The sequence below is a fragment of the Homalodisca vitripennis genome, chromosome 3, assembly GCF_021130785.1.
Source record: "Homalodisca vitripennis isolate AUS2020 chromosome 3, UT_GWSS_2.1, whole genome shotgun sequence".
Classification (NCBI taxonomy): Eukaryota; Metazoa; Arthropoda; class Insecta; order Hemiptera; family Cicadellidae; genus Homalodisca; species Homalodisca vitripennis.
The window spans coordinates 95,393,673-95,412,826 of record NC_060209.1 but is presented as its reverse complement, the minus strand read 5'-3'; the positions used below and the strand labels follow the sequence as shown (position 1 = coordinate 95,412,826).

Below are 19,154 nucleotides of genomic sequence, written 5' to 3'. Positions count from 1 at the left end.
TAAAAGTTTAGTAGTGGAATATTTTTAATGCATGAGTTTTGTAACTAAACGTTGAGAGACATCCTACAAAGTGAATTAATTGATCAAAGTATTAGTTACAGTACCCCGTAGTTAACTGGACATACGCTACACTTTTATGAGAACAATAAAAGCTGTGTTACAAAACCGGTGATAACAAACTAGTATTAGCTTCTGCTTGAGACAGAGCTAAAACTTTGTGAGCTGCCAAAGTCTATGTACAGTATATTGGACAGCGCTGATGAATATGTAACAGAGTTGGTTAAAACTTCCATAAAACACTCCGGGAGAAGATTCTCATAGACACATGATAGTCATCTAAAGTTTTCACTTCAAACAGCGACGATATTTTGCTAACATAATTAAAATCTTTAGACATTATCTGCTTTTGAATTGTATAATGGAAACGCCAGTAATGGTTATCACATCGGACAATAAGATAGACTTATATATTCGACTTTGCCCAACTAGAATTTAATTTTGAACATTAAATGTATACTGTACTGTGTTACAATTACTTTTGAATCAGGTTATATCAAATCGTAATCTCTTTTGTCTTTAGTAAACGTTAAATAAGTATATATATCAAAGGAGGACTCGATTTCGTATAATGGAATCTAGGCCTGAGGATTAAATATTTTACCACGGCGAGATACCCGAGGAAAAACAATGTGAATGGTGTTGTTAAAATAACTTACATCATACTGTATTGGCTCTATAATTTGGCTGGTTCATGAAATGCAGCATCAAGAAAATAATATATGAGGCTTCAGGTCCAGCCAATCAAGGTATTGCTATTCCCTTTTCACTCACTTGTGGGTGTTTATTTATAGTCCTTTAAGTTTGGTTTAACATCTTTTTCTCCTCAGCGGGCCTAAATGTCTAAAGAGTTTTCTTCAAAATAAAATTGAGTTATTTTCATCGTAGGAAACAGCTTAAGATTATATAGAAATTGGTTCTACTCAGCGCTGCCTAACTATCTCAAAATTTATGTTAGAAATGGTATTAATAATTCTACCAAAGACATTAGCTTTAGATTATAAAAGATTGACAAGCAGCACTAAGGGAACTTTTACTGATCTCTGATTGCTGGATCTTCAGCCTATCTCTGTATTTCTCCTCCTTCTTCAATCACTTAATTGTGGTTGTTTATTTATTGTTTTGTGGTTTAACGTGTGTTTTAAAATATGGCTCTCATCAGCGAGGTCTTATTGGCTTTTGAGTTTGGTTTGAAATACAATTCTGTCATTAATTCCATTTAAGAAAGCACAACCAATATCGATTTTGCTTCTTTTCACTTCACTTACATGTAGATGTCCTGTACTATCTGTGTAAGTTTGGTTTAATACAGGTTTAGCAAGGATGATGGAACACCTCAAGATTTGTGATAGTTCCAACCAAACTCGAAGTCTTCCTAAGTTCCCCTCATTAAATGCTAATAAAGCATCATGTACTATAATTTGTAAAGTAAAGTCTTTCTCCCGTTAAACACAATTGTGGTATTCTGTCACAAATAATAGTATTGAAGGGTTCATTCGAATGTTGTGTTTAGCCATGGAGGCATATTTGTAGTAAACTAGGTTGCGCTAATGCTTGAAATACAGGATTGACAGTCTTCATTACCGCAATAGTAACTGTATTATTGTGTCTGAACTCTTGTGTTCCGTGGATAATTTAACTGTGTTTTCACCAAGCTTCTGGCGCAGATGGATAAAGCTAATGTCTCGAGTTTTCATTTGTAGAATCATAATGAGGAAAACATAGACCAAACATTGCTTAGATATCTGTTCTGTTATATTGCTTGTAGTGCGTATTTTTCATACCGATTTCAGAAACAGTAGCAAGAGAGTCTCTGAGAGCATCTGTACACTTAGGTAGGACTACACAACAAGTGCAATGTGGTGGTATATTCATCATTCCTAAAATTCCACAAAAGTATATGGCAGCCCTGACCCTTTTCCAGTGCAACCTACACCATAAAAAAACTTTAAAATAAAATAAAATATGTTGGTTTTAGGCTCAGCAGAATCAGAAGTAGAACATTCAAGTATAAATGTACAGTCTTCATGAGTGCACCTTAGCAATAAATAACATGCTCTGTTCTTCTGTTAAGCAAACATTAGATCCATACTCTTTGCAAACTACACAGCTTGAACACAAAACTTTATATGAATGATCATGTTGCTATATGAAGCCTCAAAGTTGTCATAAGAATTACCTACAAGTCTGATACCTAGGCTCAGGCTCTGTCTCCTTCATCCTATCAGCATTTTAATGCCTGTTACCATAAACTTTACAATTTACATTGAAATTATAGGCAAATCTACAGATAATCCTAAAAAAGACATTACTTAGTGAAACATTTGATAAACACACACCTCATATCCAAACCTGCACTTCACTTTACATAGAAACACAACATACATTAGAACAGCTAAAAAATCAACAACACTTCTCAGGTAGCAGATAATATAAAATAATGTAGTCGGTGTGATCAAAATATATTTTTATTCAGTCTGTATCTTTAAATGTACTATAAAAGTACCACAGTGATCGTTTGGCACTACTGCTAAACCAGTCGCAAAAGAGCATGCACACTACTTTTTTTTATTATCTAAAACAATAATCAGACAAGTTTTATCAACTGTGTTTGGTACCAAATGTACAGAAAGATATACAGATATGAAGTGAAAATGTTTTTTACATTTTGACATTCAAACACACGGTAAACATTAACTCGTTATTTCCGCTGTTCCGCCACATGCATTCTCAAGATAAATATGTGACTGATGTAGAGAAAGTCCTTTGATGTAAACATCAAGCTCCTTAATCTCGCTGTATCGTCACACGCAGCCTTAGGAGGAATGTGTGACTTAAGAGAGATTTACTTTCCGTGTAGCAAAGTGTCTCATCGCAGGATTTGCCGTTGCGGGATGCTTCAATTTCCTAAGATTAGAATTGGGGAGGAAGAGTTTTTAATATTTTGGTCCTAAACTAGACAATGGGCTCCCGGATGACCTTAAAACACTGTAAGCAGTACCTTTCAGGTTAAATTTAGATCAATTTTTCGTTGAATTTTTAAATATTTAGAGGTGATTATTCTATTCTATAGTTAATTAACAATGGTTCTAATTAAAAAAAAAAAATAAATAAATAAATCGCTAGCGAATAAAGGCATTTTGATTGATCGATTAAAACTAGAATGTATTCAACGTGCACTCACCCGTAGGCTTGTATAGCAAAAGCAATGCATCTTTACAGTGATTCTTAATATCTTTAGACTAATAAAGCTGGTCTCAGCCCAAGATAGGAATCAGGAGAACAGAAACATAGAATACAAGTAGAATAAATTAATTTGGTCTAGGACAATGGTTCTTTTGAAAAAAAAAAAAAAAAAAAAAAACTGTAAATCGCTAGCGAATAAAGGCATTTTGATTGATCGATTAAAACTAGAATGTATTCAACGTGCACTCACCCGTAGGCTTGTATAGCAAAAGCAATGCATCTTTACAGTGATTCTTAATATCTATGTCACAGTTTAGCTTGCCATATTGCCTCGATCAAAATACTATATACGTTCGATTATCTAGTTCTCTAGTTCTATTTTGGTCAAAATCGTGTTGACATAGTTGAGTTTGCTTTGTACTAATGAAGAAAATACACACATAAGTAGGATTGAAAAGCCTATTACGACCTAGGAGGAGGTCCTACCTACTTCTTATATACTTTCTGTATAAGGGGGAAATCCTTATTAAGGTTATGCAACATTCCAAAATAATCGTTATTAAAGTTTTGCGTTACACTTGTTTTTGGACTGTAGCCAGGGAAAGAATGAATCGTTAAGGCATGTTAATATTCATTTCTCTGTTTTTCCATAAGCCATTGTTAAAATGTAATATCATAATGTCAAGGAAGCCCACCAGTTTAAAGTAACTTATGTGAAAACATTCATAACTTTTTTATTAAGGTTAGCTTTATAACAGTATTTAATGCATTAGATGATTTTAATTCGTCACTGGGACAATCTGGAGTGAAGTGTATATATTATTGTTTTATTTACTATCTGCATTACACTACCGATCAAGCACTGTTTACATATTATTGATAAAATTTAAATGTAAACAAATGTTTTAGAAAGTTTGTCGAACTATAGCTGTCAACAGCTGTTTAGTGTCAGTTTAATTTGAATTATAAAACGTAAAAACTAAAATTTTTCTGAATTCCAAAATATTCCAGGTAACTTTTGTTAACTTTGTCTTCATAAAAACCTTCCTCGGATTTCAATGGACATTTTACAAAAAGATTTAACCGAATTGGTCCAGCCGTTATTGAGGTTAGCGCTTACCAATATATTTCGCCATTCATTTTTATTTGTAAGATATTGCTATACACATTTTTTTATATAATAGCTTCATAACAAGAACTATTATTATATAACTTTTATTCATGCTAATTTCATATGTGTGAAAAAGTATTGTCGTTGATCAAATAAATAAATCAATTTAGATAAATCTTCATAAGATGTTGGGTTTTGACTATGCAAAACTTATAAGATCGAAAACTTCAAACTTTAACGATGATAAGATTCAATGAGATAAGCCCGTGATAGCCAATAGGGTACACAAGGGGGTATCTAACCTGCCATGACGTTGCTGATGAGGGTGAAGGGAAGACAAATGACGTTGACGAGGAGGTCTGCACAGGCGAGGTTGGCGATGAAGAGGTTGGTCGGAGAGCGCATACGAGGACTGCGGTAGACGACAGTGACCACGAGGCAGTTGCCGGTGACACCCACCACGAAGACAGTCGTGTAGGCGACACAGAGGAATACAGTGACGGGAACCGGGTACCTGAGAGTCTCCGGGTTCTCTTCGGTCCCGTTCATGACCGCCCTGCTGAGCTCATGTCTTGGCTCTGAAAACATACATCATATCATCCATCTCATATTATTATAGTAAAAACATATCACTGCAAGCGTAGCTGCGACGTTTCGATTCTTTCCGGTTGTTTAAATCAATTTTTGTTCTATTATTCTGCATGTTTTTATTTCATTATTAATTCTGCTCACGGTCTGTGTCATACTGTACACACGCGTTAGAATAAATCGTGAAAGTAAAGGATTCAAGGAAAGTAAATGAAAAGTAAATATGAACAGTAACGATAACTCGATTATCCAATCACTAGTTAGTTATTCTGACTTTACAGCAGACAACACAGCACCACATCTCAGGCTTGCATTGCACTATAATGCTTGAACTGTTAATATTAAGTAGGAAATTTTCAATGACAATTACCAGCAAAATTAACAATTATGATGTAAATGCCAGAGTTAGAACTGTTAAAAAGTTTCAATATTCTATTTATTTAATGTTACACTATTTTTACACCTTTAAAAATACACAATATTTAAAGGTTATGAATTTATTGTGTTAAGTAGTTTCCACTCCAAAATATGCCTTAATGTAACTGACTGGGAGAATATAACATGTATGAATAAGCGTCAAATTAAGACAGAATCAACTATGCGTCGTCTTGCGAGTAGCAGAAAAATTAAGTTCACAAATCGTTATCATATCCTACATTTATAAAAAACACGGTGTGGAAATAAGATATTATTCATACAATAAACTTTAAAAAATGAAACAAAAATTGGCCAGAAAGTTTAAACATTTTTAAATATACTGATGAATAACATAATAACTGAGTTACATAATTCTGATCTTACAAAAATATGAAATCTGGTTATGTAAAACTGTCTTAAAGTATGTTTTATATACGAAAACATTTATAAGTCTCTGAAGTAAATCAAAAGATTCTCATATAGCCTAATGAATTGATCGAGGGTTCCCGACAGTGGTGTAGCTAGGGTGTCTGGCGCCCACTCCATTCCCTCCTCTCCAATTTACTAAGCGTTTTATTGTAAACCTAGTTTCTGTCGTGTTCTATTTTATGGTTTACTTTACATCACTCAGCCACATTTTATTGATGAGCTAGAACAGTTATTGAAAATGTAAGGAGAGTAAAGCCAACCATTATAAAACCTACCTAGTACTTTCACATTTTTTTATGAACTCTATGTATCTAAACTGAATAAACGATACGGTAAAATGTTGTCACCGATCTATTCAGTACAGCCATATTTGAATATTACTGTAACATTCCTATTGAATATTACTGTAACAAGTCCTAATAATTGCAAATATTGAACTAAGAATATATTTTCCTGAAAGAAAATTTTTGGATATTGGGAGGAAACTCCTTTTCAGTCCTATTTCCCTATTAATTTCTCCAAGACTGATGCTATGAGGCCTCCATCAAGGAAGTCACACAGCATCATGAATGTGAAATTACATTAGCATCCCTGAGGAAGAGGAATACGTTCCTTACTGACCCTAAGGTAATAACTAACTGAAGATTAAATGTTTAATCTAGTGGAAGAAAATGTATTTGGTAATTTATTTTCAAATAATAAGCTGCCATAACACAACATTTCTTAACAATATGTCACTGTAATAAAGTCATAAATAAAATTAAATTAAAAACTGAATTAAAGACACAGAGCTTCTTTAAAGACAATGTGAATAGCATCTCGTTGGTTCACAATATGATATGAGAATACATTACCATATACTGTCGATACAGATTTCTATAAAGAATGAGAATAAATTATGCCTTAGATATCTGATAAAAATATTAAAATTTAACATTCTCCTATGACAGTTGATTAAAAATAAACGTTTTCTTAATTATCTTGCACCATTACCTCAAAATGGATGCTACAGATTTAAAATTAAATAGTGCAGAAAGTTAGTTAAAATCAGGGCTATGACATAAGAGTTAATTTTTTACCAGAAGGATTTATAAAAACGATGTTATTACACAAAATATTAGTAAATACGTAATAAATGCACTTCTTCTATTTGAATAAACACCTTCCAGTTTGCATATTCTGTTAGATCTTAAGAATATGTTAGAAAATTTTAATGTGATTCTATCCTAATATTATTATCTAGTGTATATAAAATATATGTTATGCACTGGTAAAGAACGAAACTGTTGTACGATGCTGAACTTACTCCAAATATATATTATAGGAGATACTTCAAATTGGATTTGGACATTCACGTATAGTGAAAAATAATGAAATAACTTCGCATACTTGGATATATGCAGAGGGAAAAACTGTTACAGTAAAACTCGTAGCCCAGAGACATGTCACTCAACGTCAACACATCATCTCGAGAGAACAAGAAGCCATCAGTTCAGTAGATGACACTCTAATTATGAGTTTGAAAGGCGGAGGTTGATTTCATAAAACTTTCTCTTTAAAGATTGCGGGGCAAATGTTTCTTTATCATTATACTTATTACAGAAACCAGTCATGTACCAGGACCAGTACCAGTACTGATGACAGGAGTAAGATATTGGACACTATATGTATGTGGCTGCTGGACTTCTATGTGTGATTTAGAAACATTATTATATTACCCTTAAAATTATACTCTGCTTTATAATAACTATAATGTTATGTGTTGGCGGCAGTTCCATTCAAAGTCAACTGTGAAAAACAAGATATGCCGTCTAGGATATACGTGAGCTTAGCGTAACTTAAATATATCGCGTTATCTTTAGGTTTATATGTAATAAAAAGTGTTCGAAGTTACGCCACAATAGTCTCTAAAGCTGCGAAAAATTTCATCTTGGTCTTTAAAGCTGCGTTACAGCAAAAAACATTATTCACTGAAAGGGCCTGTTAAATATAATCAACGGTTCTGTCTAAATATGGTTTTATTTACAGCATAACAATATGTTTCATTAATTGACAACTATTTTCAATTTGTTTGCATTTATAGTTTACATAGTATTAGCAATTCATATTTCACATGTTCTTTTCAATATTTGTGTAGTTATTTTGGATTTATTGCTAGTTATTTCAATATATAAATTTTGGATATCGAAAAGAAAGGAGAAAAATTAAACACAAGAGAAGAATAACATATCTATCTAAATTATAACAAAGATTCTCATAACATTTTAAATAGCAATCTAAAAAAATAAGACAAACCCAATCTTTAAAAAAATTAAAATATTAAATACAGATAAAATAAAACAAATGTTAAATACTAACCAAAATTGACAATTGTGTCATATAAATTTAATATCTGTTTAAATGGTCCGCATGTGTTTAATTAGTTGTTTATCATTTATTTAGAGGTTAATGTTCACACCAGTGATGGTTTAGTACCGAAAATTAAATGGTTTGTGTCTGGAAATTAAATAATTAAAAAAAGTGTCTTAGTTAGAGTAATGTCTTAGCATACATTATTCTAATATAAAGATAACACTGTAGTGTGAAGTTAATAACATAATATATACAGGGTGATTCATGAAGTTCTCCCCCCACTTCTACAGCACATTGTACTAGTAAAAATAATGAAAAAATGTTATATAAACATAGGTCCGAAAACGCTTCGTTAGCGAGTTACAGCTAGCGAAAGATTTCGCCTGAATTCCTGGGTAAAGAGTAAAATAAAGCCATACTGAACTTTTGGAAAGGTTAATTAAGTAAGAAATATCGTGGATTCTTATGTATTTTTACCTGATAAAGCTAATAAAATGGGTTTCAGAAATGTACCTGTAGTAATTTTTGAGGGATTCAGGGTTAAATGCAAAAAATTGGGGCACGAAACAATGTTTTTTTAAGTTTGATGTACAATAACTTTGTTAAATTGGTAATAAATACATAAAATCAACAAACATTAATTGTAGAGAATTTAATTCTGAGAAAATTGATATAATCAAAGTCTAAATAAAACAGAAATAAGTACCAAAAAATCGATTTTATTCAGTATAATACATTACTAGCTGTAAAGAAATACCGTACGGTATTTAGTTAAAATAAAACAAAAACAAAATGTTTGTTCCCTAATGATGAGATAAATTGAGAAAAAAAGATTAACTGTTAAATAAATTTGATTGCAAATAAAAATATCATGTTTTATTACGTTGTATTTTTTTTTTTAATAAAAATTTACATCAAATGTTCGAAAATAAATGAAGCAAACATTTTCCCATTATTGTTTACTAATCATCGAAATGCATTTTTTTGTTTTATTAATTTCTAAGTTGGTAACGCACGAATAACAGCTGATCAACAATGGTATTCTCTACTGTTACGTTAGAACTGTGTATTAGTGGTGTTTTGCAAGCTACAGCAGGAGATCGGGTTCTGTGAATCGTGTTATTAAATGCAATTTTTCTGTGAGTTATAATTCGATTGTGTATTCAGCGAAAAAATGCCTTACTTATTTACATCAGAGGAATACGCTGATATGGTTTTTATTTTGGGTTACTGTAATGGTAATGCTAGAGCTGCTGTAGAAGAATATGAACTACGTTACCCTAATAGGAGGATTCCAGATACCAAAACAATCTCAGGAACTTTTCGTACTCTTCGGGAAACAGGATCACTACCAAGTACTAGAACCAATTATGAAAGAGCTGTCAAACTTGATGATGATATTGTTATTAATGCTGTTCATCGCAGTCCAGGTGGAAGTACACGATGTATTTCTAGGCGGATAGGAGTTTCGCAGTCAACGGTGTGGAGGTCACTTAATCGAAACAAATTTTATCCGTTTCATAAACAAAAGGTTCCAACATCTACAGCTAGGGGATGGTCCGCTTCGCTTGGAGTTTTGCAACTTTTTGAATATTAATAATCAACTCTACAAGCGTATTTTGTTTACGGATGAGGCACAATTCACTCGGGATGGTGTCAATAACTTGCACAATGAACACTCATGGGCAGAAGAAGATCCACATGAGGTAGTGGAACAGAACTTTCAACACCGATTTAGCGTCAATGTCTGGTGTGGCCTTTTGCACAATCGGCTGATTGGACCTTTCATATTACCTGGACGCCTAAATGCTGAGTTCTATTTGCATTTCCTTCAAGAAGAGTTGCCGCAGCTGTTAGAGAATGTTCCTTTACATCTCAGACAAAATTTGTACTTCCAGCATGACGGAGCACCTCCCCACTTTTCACGTGCCGTTTCTGCTTACTTAAATCATCAATTTCCTGGACACTGGATTGGTCGTGGAGGGCCTTACCCTTGGCCACCAAGATCACCAGATCTATCTCCATTGGATTATTGCATCTGGGGATGGATGAAAGACATTGTATACAAGACAAAAGTGAATTCTCGTGATGAATTAATTGCCCGTATTATGGATTCGGCTTTGCAGATACAGGGAAGTCCTGAAAACTTAAGAAACGCAACAAAAGCAATACACAAAAGTGCTGCAAAATGTATTGATAATGATGACCTCATTTTCGAACATCTATTATAAAAAGGTGCGTACGGTTGGCCCAACCTGATTAATTTTGCTTAAAACTAGTAATGTATTATACTGAATAAAATCGATTTTTTGGTACTTATTTCTGTTTTATTTTAGACTTTGATTATATCAATTTTCTCAGAATTAAATTCTCTACAATTAATGTCTGTTGATTTTATGTATTTATTACCAATTTAACAAAGTTATTGTACATCAAACTTAAAAAAACATTGTTTCGTGCCCCAATTTTTTGCATTTAAACCTGAATCCCTCAAAAACTACTACAGGTACAGTTATGAAACCCATTTTATTAGCTTTATCAGGTTAAAATACATAAGAATCCACGATATTTCTTACTTAATTAACCTTTCCAAAAGTTCAGTATGGCTTTATTTTACTCTTTACCCAGGAATTCAGGCAAAATCTTTCGCTAGCCTTAACTCGCTAACGAAGCGTTTTCGGACCTATGTTTATATAGCATTTTTTCATTATTTTTACTAGTACAATGTGTTGTAGAAGTGGGGGGAGAACTTCATGAATCACCCTGTATAATAATATATACATTATTGAATATTAAATATACTTTCGGACAATTTCCAATCATTTTTGTACGCTCATATGGACAGAGAATACGGCCACAAAGCTTGGATTACACTCTACGTAATTGTGTTACCATGTAATGATGCTTAACAACGAATGAAATAATGATACGTATTCCACAATTTCAGTGCAAAACATAAAAGTAACTCAGAAGTTACGTTGTCACCTAATACAATCAGTGAAATCATGACAGCGCGATAAAAACAACATTAGAATCCAGTCCCCTCATCTTATCCCACAAATATTATAAATTTGAAAGTGCCTTTGTTTGTTTGTTTTGCTTTGAATTTGTATTGAAACTTTACACGGACATTCTTACGGTCCCTGGTACTAATATAGGCCTATTTTTATTTCGATAATCCCTCTGGAGTACGCCTCACTGGTCAGTAAAGGAGCAACAAATCCCATCTTGATTACAAAAGTTGCGAAATATTAATCGGAAGAGCCTGTAAGTGCAAACATTGGTTTATGACAGCATAGCCATTCGTTTAATTAACTTAACCACTATATTCAATTTATTTACATTTTTATGTGTGAAAACAAAAAAAGTCGATAACAACAATACTCTTTATTTTAACATTTTCTTCAACCATTTTTGAGCGCAGAGAAAAAAATCCAGATAAGAAAATTAAAGGTTTGGAAATAATAATTTATGTTTAACCGTACATTTCTAGCAAATCTATGTATTACATAATAGACAAAGCTACTATCTAACTTTGAATACAAATTTATAGACTTACAAAACCCATCTTAATTGTCCTTTGATAGAAGTAGGTTTCTCAGACCTTTGTATGTATATACATTTTATCTATCGGGAACAAGACAAAATAAAATATGGAACAAAAAATACTAAGACCGGAGTAAATTACACTGATCAAAAGAATGCCATGGTAGTAACTGGGCGTATTGAGAGATTTTCTTGATTGCAACAAGGTAAACTCAACATTGACATTGTAAATACAAGTCAGAAAACCAGAAGTGCTAATATATGTGCAGTTCCATGAGTAACTGTAAGTGGAATCTCAAAGCAATACACCAGACACTAAATGTAACTTTTTTAAAATAGAATCGTCCAAGGACATTGCGTCTATTTGTCACTCCATCGTATAACCTTATAAATGCTTTCGCTTAGAAAGCTAAGAACTTTGGGGTTTCTTCACATTGGTATAAAATAGTTTCAGTGTTACTGAAGTCATTAAAACTATTCAATTCAAATACATGGAATGTTAGATGCAATCCAATGCATAGGAATTGCGAGCGAAGCCGCGGGTAAAGAGTATTAATTTCTTAAACGCAAATGTGACCTGTTTGTTTGTTTTGCTTTCCCTCATAAACTATTCAACTGATTGTACTGAAATTGTACATGGACATTCTTAGGGTTTTTGGTATGAATATAGGTATATTCTTCTATCGAAAATCCCTTCAGGTTATACCAGGTACCAGCTTATACTGGTTTCTAAAGTATCGAAAAATTACATCTTGACCTCTAAAGATGTGGATTATTAATTGAAAATCCGGTTAAATGTAATCAACTGTTTTGTGTCAACATTGTTTTTGACAGCAAAACCACAAGTTTAATTAATTTAACAACTATTTTTACGATATTATTTATATTTTATAAGCGAAATTTAACTGATACTAAACAACTGTTGACACTACCAAATTGTCTTTGTCTTTTCAGCTGAAGTACGTTAAAAGGGTTTGAAATATTTGTTTATATTTTAATTTTATAATATAAGTGCTTCCTAAGCAGTATAATACAGATAAAAAAGACAAAAATAACCTGTCACTTTTATTCTAGATTGAGACAGTAACGAATTAAAAACGTCTAATGAATTAGAAATAATTTATTTAAAGAATGTTTTTGGAAATATTATTAAAACATTGTTATAATACCCACCTTTATGAGGAAAACTATGAATCTTTATGTACAAGAATGTCTAGATATCCAAGAGTACTGTAGTTGGCTTCCTTGGCATTGTTATGTGGCATTTTATACTAACATGTTTCAACGTGCATTCTTTCACAGACTACAGTCCGAAAAAGAAAACATCAGCAACTCAAAACCTATCATAAATAATTATGGAAATGTTGCGTACGATTCCTCTCTTATACCGAGAGTAGATGTTCTTTCGTAGTGGGCTTTAAGTCCTAAGTGTGTATATGTATATTTTCTTCATACTGACAAGTCAAACTCAGTATGGCACTGAAACTATTATAAGAACATTACAAGAGACCTACGTAGACACTTTTTGATGGAAGTAGGTTTCTGAGAGCTATATGTATATGTAATTCTTGTCGGCACAATAAAGCATAATCAAATTTGAGTCAGTAAATTCATTAGATCGGAAATTAGTTAAAAGGGACTAAAGTAGACGCTTCTTGGCCAACGTACGCTTCTCAATCCTATGGGTTTACATATATTCTATTTATCAGGGCAATGTGGCAAATCTACTATGGCACTGTAAATATCAAACCGGAAGTCAACGCTTTTTTACAGAAATAGGTTACATAGATGTACATACGCCCACACTCTCGTACACATATATAATCAACTGTGGCTCCCTAAATACATTAGAGTAGATGTGAATTTAAACGCCCAGAAGAATAATAGAACTAAAAACTATACTAAAGAACCGGAAGGATACAAAAACTTTAATTTAATTTAAAAACAGTGAAAATTATAAAAATATACTATAAATATAAAAAAAATAATTCCTAAAAAAACAAACTTTTAGTGAAGTGAAATATTTTGGTTCAACGAATTCAAAAGATCTCCTAGATAAAGATTTGTTATATTTTGGAGTAAAAATAATATTTTTATAAACATTATGGTGCCATGAGCTATGTATTTTCCGTAATACTGCATCTGAAGAAGATTGTCTTGGTACTTGTCTAGTACTGAAACAACAAAGTTTTCTCTTATATTTTCTTTCTTTAAAGTTATTTTTATACAATCATTTTAATGTAATCATTGTAATTGTATGACTAGTAATTTTTCTATTTTGGTTTTTAAAATGTCCCTTCCCAACGTTGAATAACTTACTGTAACCTATAATATACACAAAACAAAAAATACAAAATTTTCTATTCGTTTATTTTCTTGTAAATATTATTAAAAACATAAAGCTTTATTATGTTATTATGTAATTGGTTTCTAATAAATGTTGCATATTTCTGCCAGAAAAACTTCTTATCTAAAATAATAAATAAATATATATATATATAATGAATGACTTACTTTTTCAGTATTAATGCAATCACAACTGTGCTATTTATTTAAACATAATATTTCATTTATGTATCGAAAAAATTTAATTGAACTAAAAATGCATGTACCCTATTTATCTACTATTAATATTTTTTCTGGATTAATTTCCATAAAAAAAAGAAAAAAAATTACAAACTTTAAATCTTGTAAACACCTTAATTTGTATCCAGAAATAGGGGTTTTCAATAAATAATTGCGATGCCGTCCACAAAACCACTTTGGTTACAAAACAATTTGTTGAAGTAAATCAATACACAAATTTATAACAATGTTGCTGACAAAGCTATACCTTGTGGACTCCCACCCCAGCAAGAGGATAGCCCAATACATTTTGTATTCTGACTTGTTGTTTACTGCAAACTAAAAGTGTTTATAACTTTGAATTCTTTAAAATGGTGTTTGATACCAAGGATACAGTATTTACATTACTAGGGCCATACTCAGCTTTCGCGGGCTCTGGAAAAAAATATTCTGCCGGGCCCCGCAACGTCCCGCCACCGTGCTAACAAATGGACGGTCCCTCCAAACAGAAGTATATCCCTCATAGTGCCCGGGCCCCGGTAAAAGTATCCGAAAAAACCGGTATGAACGGGGCTGACTACTAGTGGACTTCTTCTGCAACCTTTATATTTCCAATATTTTCCAAAATATGTTCTATTCCTCTCTTTACCACTTTTAATACACACCCTATAATTAAAGTGCTCGAACATACTTAACAACGATTATTTCACCTGATCCGTTACAGTTTTCATTCATTACATGTGATACAGAAATTCAAAATTATAAGAATATACCGACAATATTATAAAAGTAACAAACTATAGTTTGACACGTTCACATCGAAACGTGCACAGTTTGACAGTAACACAACGGTCTCGCTGTGACTTAATGGAACGACTTATCAGCTCGACTGTGGGCGTTGAACAATAGAAATATGGAGAGGTAGCTTCTTTTCAATATTGCAATGCTCCAGTAGGTCAATATTTTGTAATATTATAAATCAAAATTCTCAACTTATTCCGTTACAATGTAATAACTCTTATCAAGTAAGAATAAAAATAACAGTTGCTGTGTTATGGTAAAGGCTCCCTTTAATATAATAATATTAGTTTGGATAAATGAAAACTCTGTATTTTAATACCGATAAAATTTAATAACCCTTAAAATTAGGAATGAAGATGGTTTGTAATTGTTGAGCTATGAAAATGAATCCCTTTAATATGTAAGAATTCATGGGATGGATAGCAAATAATAAATACTGACACAATGTAATAATAATCCTTAACAATTAGGAATCAAAATGTTTGACGATTATTGGGCTATCTACATGAATCTTTCTAATATTTTAGGATTAATTGGATAAATCACAAATAATTAATACCGGTACGTAATGACCCTTCACAAGTAAGAATAAAGATGGTTGGCATCTTTATTCTTACTTGTGACGGGTTGGCAGTTTTGATCTTTTTACAAGGAACCGTGGCCCTCTTCAGTATTATATTATTCAGCGTAATGACCGTTAACGATTACAAATCAATATGGTTGGAAATTGTTGAGATATGTATAATGAACTTTATAATATGTAGGACTTCATATTTCAATTTGATAAATTGCAAAAATAATTAATACTGATACAATGACTCTTATCAATTAGAAATCAAAGTGGTTGGACATTTTTGAGATATGTAAAAAGAACCATATAATATTTAGGATTTTATTTGATAAATTGCAATTAGTTAATACTAACACAATGTAATGGCTCTTATCAATTGGAAATACACATGTTAGGATATTGTTAAGATATTTAGGCTATAAGGAACCATATAATATGTAGGAGTTAATTTGATAAATTGCAAATAATTAATACTGATACAGTATAATGATCCTTATCTATTAGAAATCAAATGGCACGAAATTACTGAGATATTTACAAGGAACCATATAATATGTAGCAGTTCCTGTGATAAATTTTAAGTTATTAATACCGGAATGTAACTAACCTTCAAAATTAAAAATAAAGATGATTGTCAGTTTTGATGTATGTAGAATGAACCGTGTAATGTGAGAGATTTACGTTGAATCACAAAAAAATTAAATTGATTCAGCGTAATGAATTACCCTTGACAATTAGAAATCAATACGGTTGTAAATTATTGAGATATGTACGGATCCATACTATATGTAGGAGTTCATTTGATAAATGACAAGTAATGAATACTAATAAAAAAAAACTTAAAGGTAATTTTTTAGTTAGATAAAAAGAGTAATGTAATATGATGGATTCATGATATATATTGAAAATAATTAATACTGATACAGTGTAATGACCATTACCAATTACGAATAAAGATTGCTGAAAATTGTTTTTTTATGTGCAAGAAACCATGTAATATATATATGGATTCATTTAATATACACTTATTTTTATTACCGACGCAATGTAATGAACCTAAGATAGTAATTTATAACGTTGAAAATTATTTGATTGTGTCGAATATTCCATTACAATGGTCCTTATAATAGTTAATAATAGTTAGTAATAATATGGTAGAAATTACTGTGTTACAAGGTTCCCTCTGTGGTCAATAACTACAAATTGCATCACCTCTCAGTCCTGGTACAACGTAATGATCCTTATTAATTAGAAATGTAGACGGGTGGAAATAAATGGGTAATGTACAAAACTCTTTATTGTCAATTTGATGAAAGCGATTGTCAATGATTAAGTGCTTAAATTAAAATTGTACTTAACCCTTTATAAGGCAATGGCACAATTATGAATATAAATGGGTATGTGGCAATTCTTGACATAACTATAAGGCTCCTTCTTGACCATTATGGTCAATTGGATAAATCCCATCATTATACTTAACAACCGTACACCGTATTAATAATTTATTAAAAACTGGCAATCTAAATATTCATTAATCTTTCCTTGTTGTTGAGATGATGGAAGTTTTATTGGCGCTATTGTTCAATAAAAATTCAAAAATATATTTTACTTGAACTAAAATGTACTTTATTTTACAATTCAACGGCAATGAATTTCTTATTTTAATTTATAAGTGTCTACTTCGTATCATATTATTAACATAAATATTTAAAAGCAAAAAATGGTAATGAAATGTAAAAGGAACACTATTTATTTACTCGATAAACAACATTCAACTAAGTCATTGGGAAACTTTGTTCCTGTGAACCTGTGATAAAAAAACGTTTCTTTGGTCACTAAACGAATATTTTATTTTTTAATAGATGCAGCGATGGTTTTACAATTTGAGTTGTTTACTGTTGTGAGCAGACATTCGTGTAGAATTGTGGTTTCATTTGTATATTATAACGTTTAAAGGACCAATGAAAGACATATGGGAACAAGTGCTGCATTACCTCCTATAAAAACGATTATGTAAGTACCATTTTAATGGAGATATTGTCCTTACTTCAAGTGTAGCTTATAATAATAAAATAGGAACCAATTTTAACACTTACCATTGCTTTAATGTTTTTAACGACCATGCAATTTACAAAAATTACATTTATAAACCAAATGAAGTACAAAATCCACAACAAAATTATAAAAAAATAGTTGGTGACTTATCTATTCAAGCCGTTGACCTTAATGTCTGCTTCATCTGCAGGAAATGATCTGAGAACTCTGATAAACACTGATGTCTCGATACCGTATGTTAGTTGATCTACAGGTTTATTTAAAATCTGCTAGTAGAAGACACGAGAAAACACGATATAACTGATTTGAAACCGTTTACGCTTTAAATATATTTTATACTTTCGTATATTGTACGATAGTTTTTAACATTCATTTTAATTTACAATAAAAACCTCATTATTCTTGACATCAAAACAAAATGTATCCTACCTTTCAAGTGTTATCCATATCTGAGCGGCCATTCCGACGTCGAGGCCTCGGTTGAGATCATGACGAGCGAGAAGCACAACACGTCGCGACTCGACTCACCGTCAGGCCGGGGTGGGCACAACCGGACCCGAGGTCTAGGACGGACTGCTGCCGCCGTCGCGATGCCTCCGCCGCGGCGCATGCGTGACTCCCTCCCGTAGGGCGCCCAGACCTCCCCAACGCCCGCGGCCGTCCCCTGGGTCACGTACCGACTCCCGAAGGACCGATCCAGTCGACAAATCCCGTTTGAAGAGGGTAAGGGTACAGCTCGCTTCGATTTCTCTGGACACAAATTGGACTGGTCCGTGACCGGATGTTTCTAATGTGTTCTGTTGAGGTGAAATCCTTTTTGTTTGTAAAGCCAATAAACACGGTTTCTAGCGTGTTTCACCGTATGATGAAAATGCACTGTCCCTATTGTAGTAACTTTCCAATGTTATAATAATTCTATAAATCGCGATCTATGTGCCACATTCTGTTTCGATGATTTATTTCCTTCCTTGGTCTAAACGTAAGCATTAACAAAACACCAATGAAATATAAACAACGTTGTATTTCCCTAGCATATGGTCATTAAAGAATAATACATCTCAAAAAATTATTCTGTTTCTTTACCCAATGACATATTTCAAAGGAGTTCTAGAGACGTGTTGTTTGAAACACCCAAGGAAACATTCCATGAACTTCTTTGTTTTTAGATTGTTTTTTGACAATGGAAGCATGTGAAGGAAACAAAGTTTGCCTGTTATTGTCATCGTTCAGTAATATTATTTATATTGTAATATTGTTATAATCCGTAACACTGCTTTTCGGGATCTGCAATCTGATCTCTTTCTCAGGTAAATAACTAACCTAACACATAACTACAATCTAGGTTAAAATAAACAAATCATACCAGAGCATCATGGCACGTATAGGTCAAGTATACAACAATCATGGAGCGTGTCAACTCCATGCACACTATATTTAAAACATACAAATAACAAAAACAAACCACTAATCATTAAA

At 32.3% G+C, this 19,154-nt stretch overlaps 1 protein-coding gene across 1 annotated transcript in view; it reads right to left on the bottom strand.

Moving 5' to 3' along the window:
• LOC124358685 (neuropeptide SIFamide receptor-like) overlaps nucleotides 1-18,246 on the bottom strand; it is a 41,590-nt gene extending 23,344 nt beyond the window's left edge. The window contains exons 1-2 of the mRNA XM_046810987.1: nucleotides 18,108-18,246; nucleotides 4,657-4,932 (exon numbers count right to left, since the gene is read on the bottom strand). Coding sequence (XP_046666943.1) covers nucleotides 4,657-4,903 — 247 coding nt within the window. The 5' untranslated portion in view covers nucleotides 4,904-4,932; nucleotides 18,108-18,246. The remainder of the gene's footprint in view (nucleotides 1-4,656; nucleotides 4,933-18,107) is intronic.
• Between the last annotated feature and the right edge of the window lie 908 nt (nucleotides 18,247-19,154).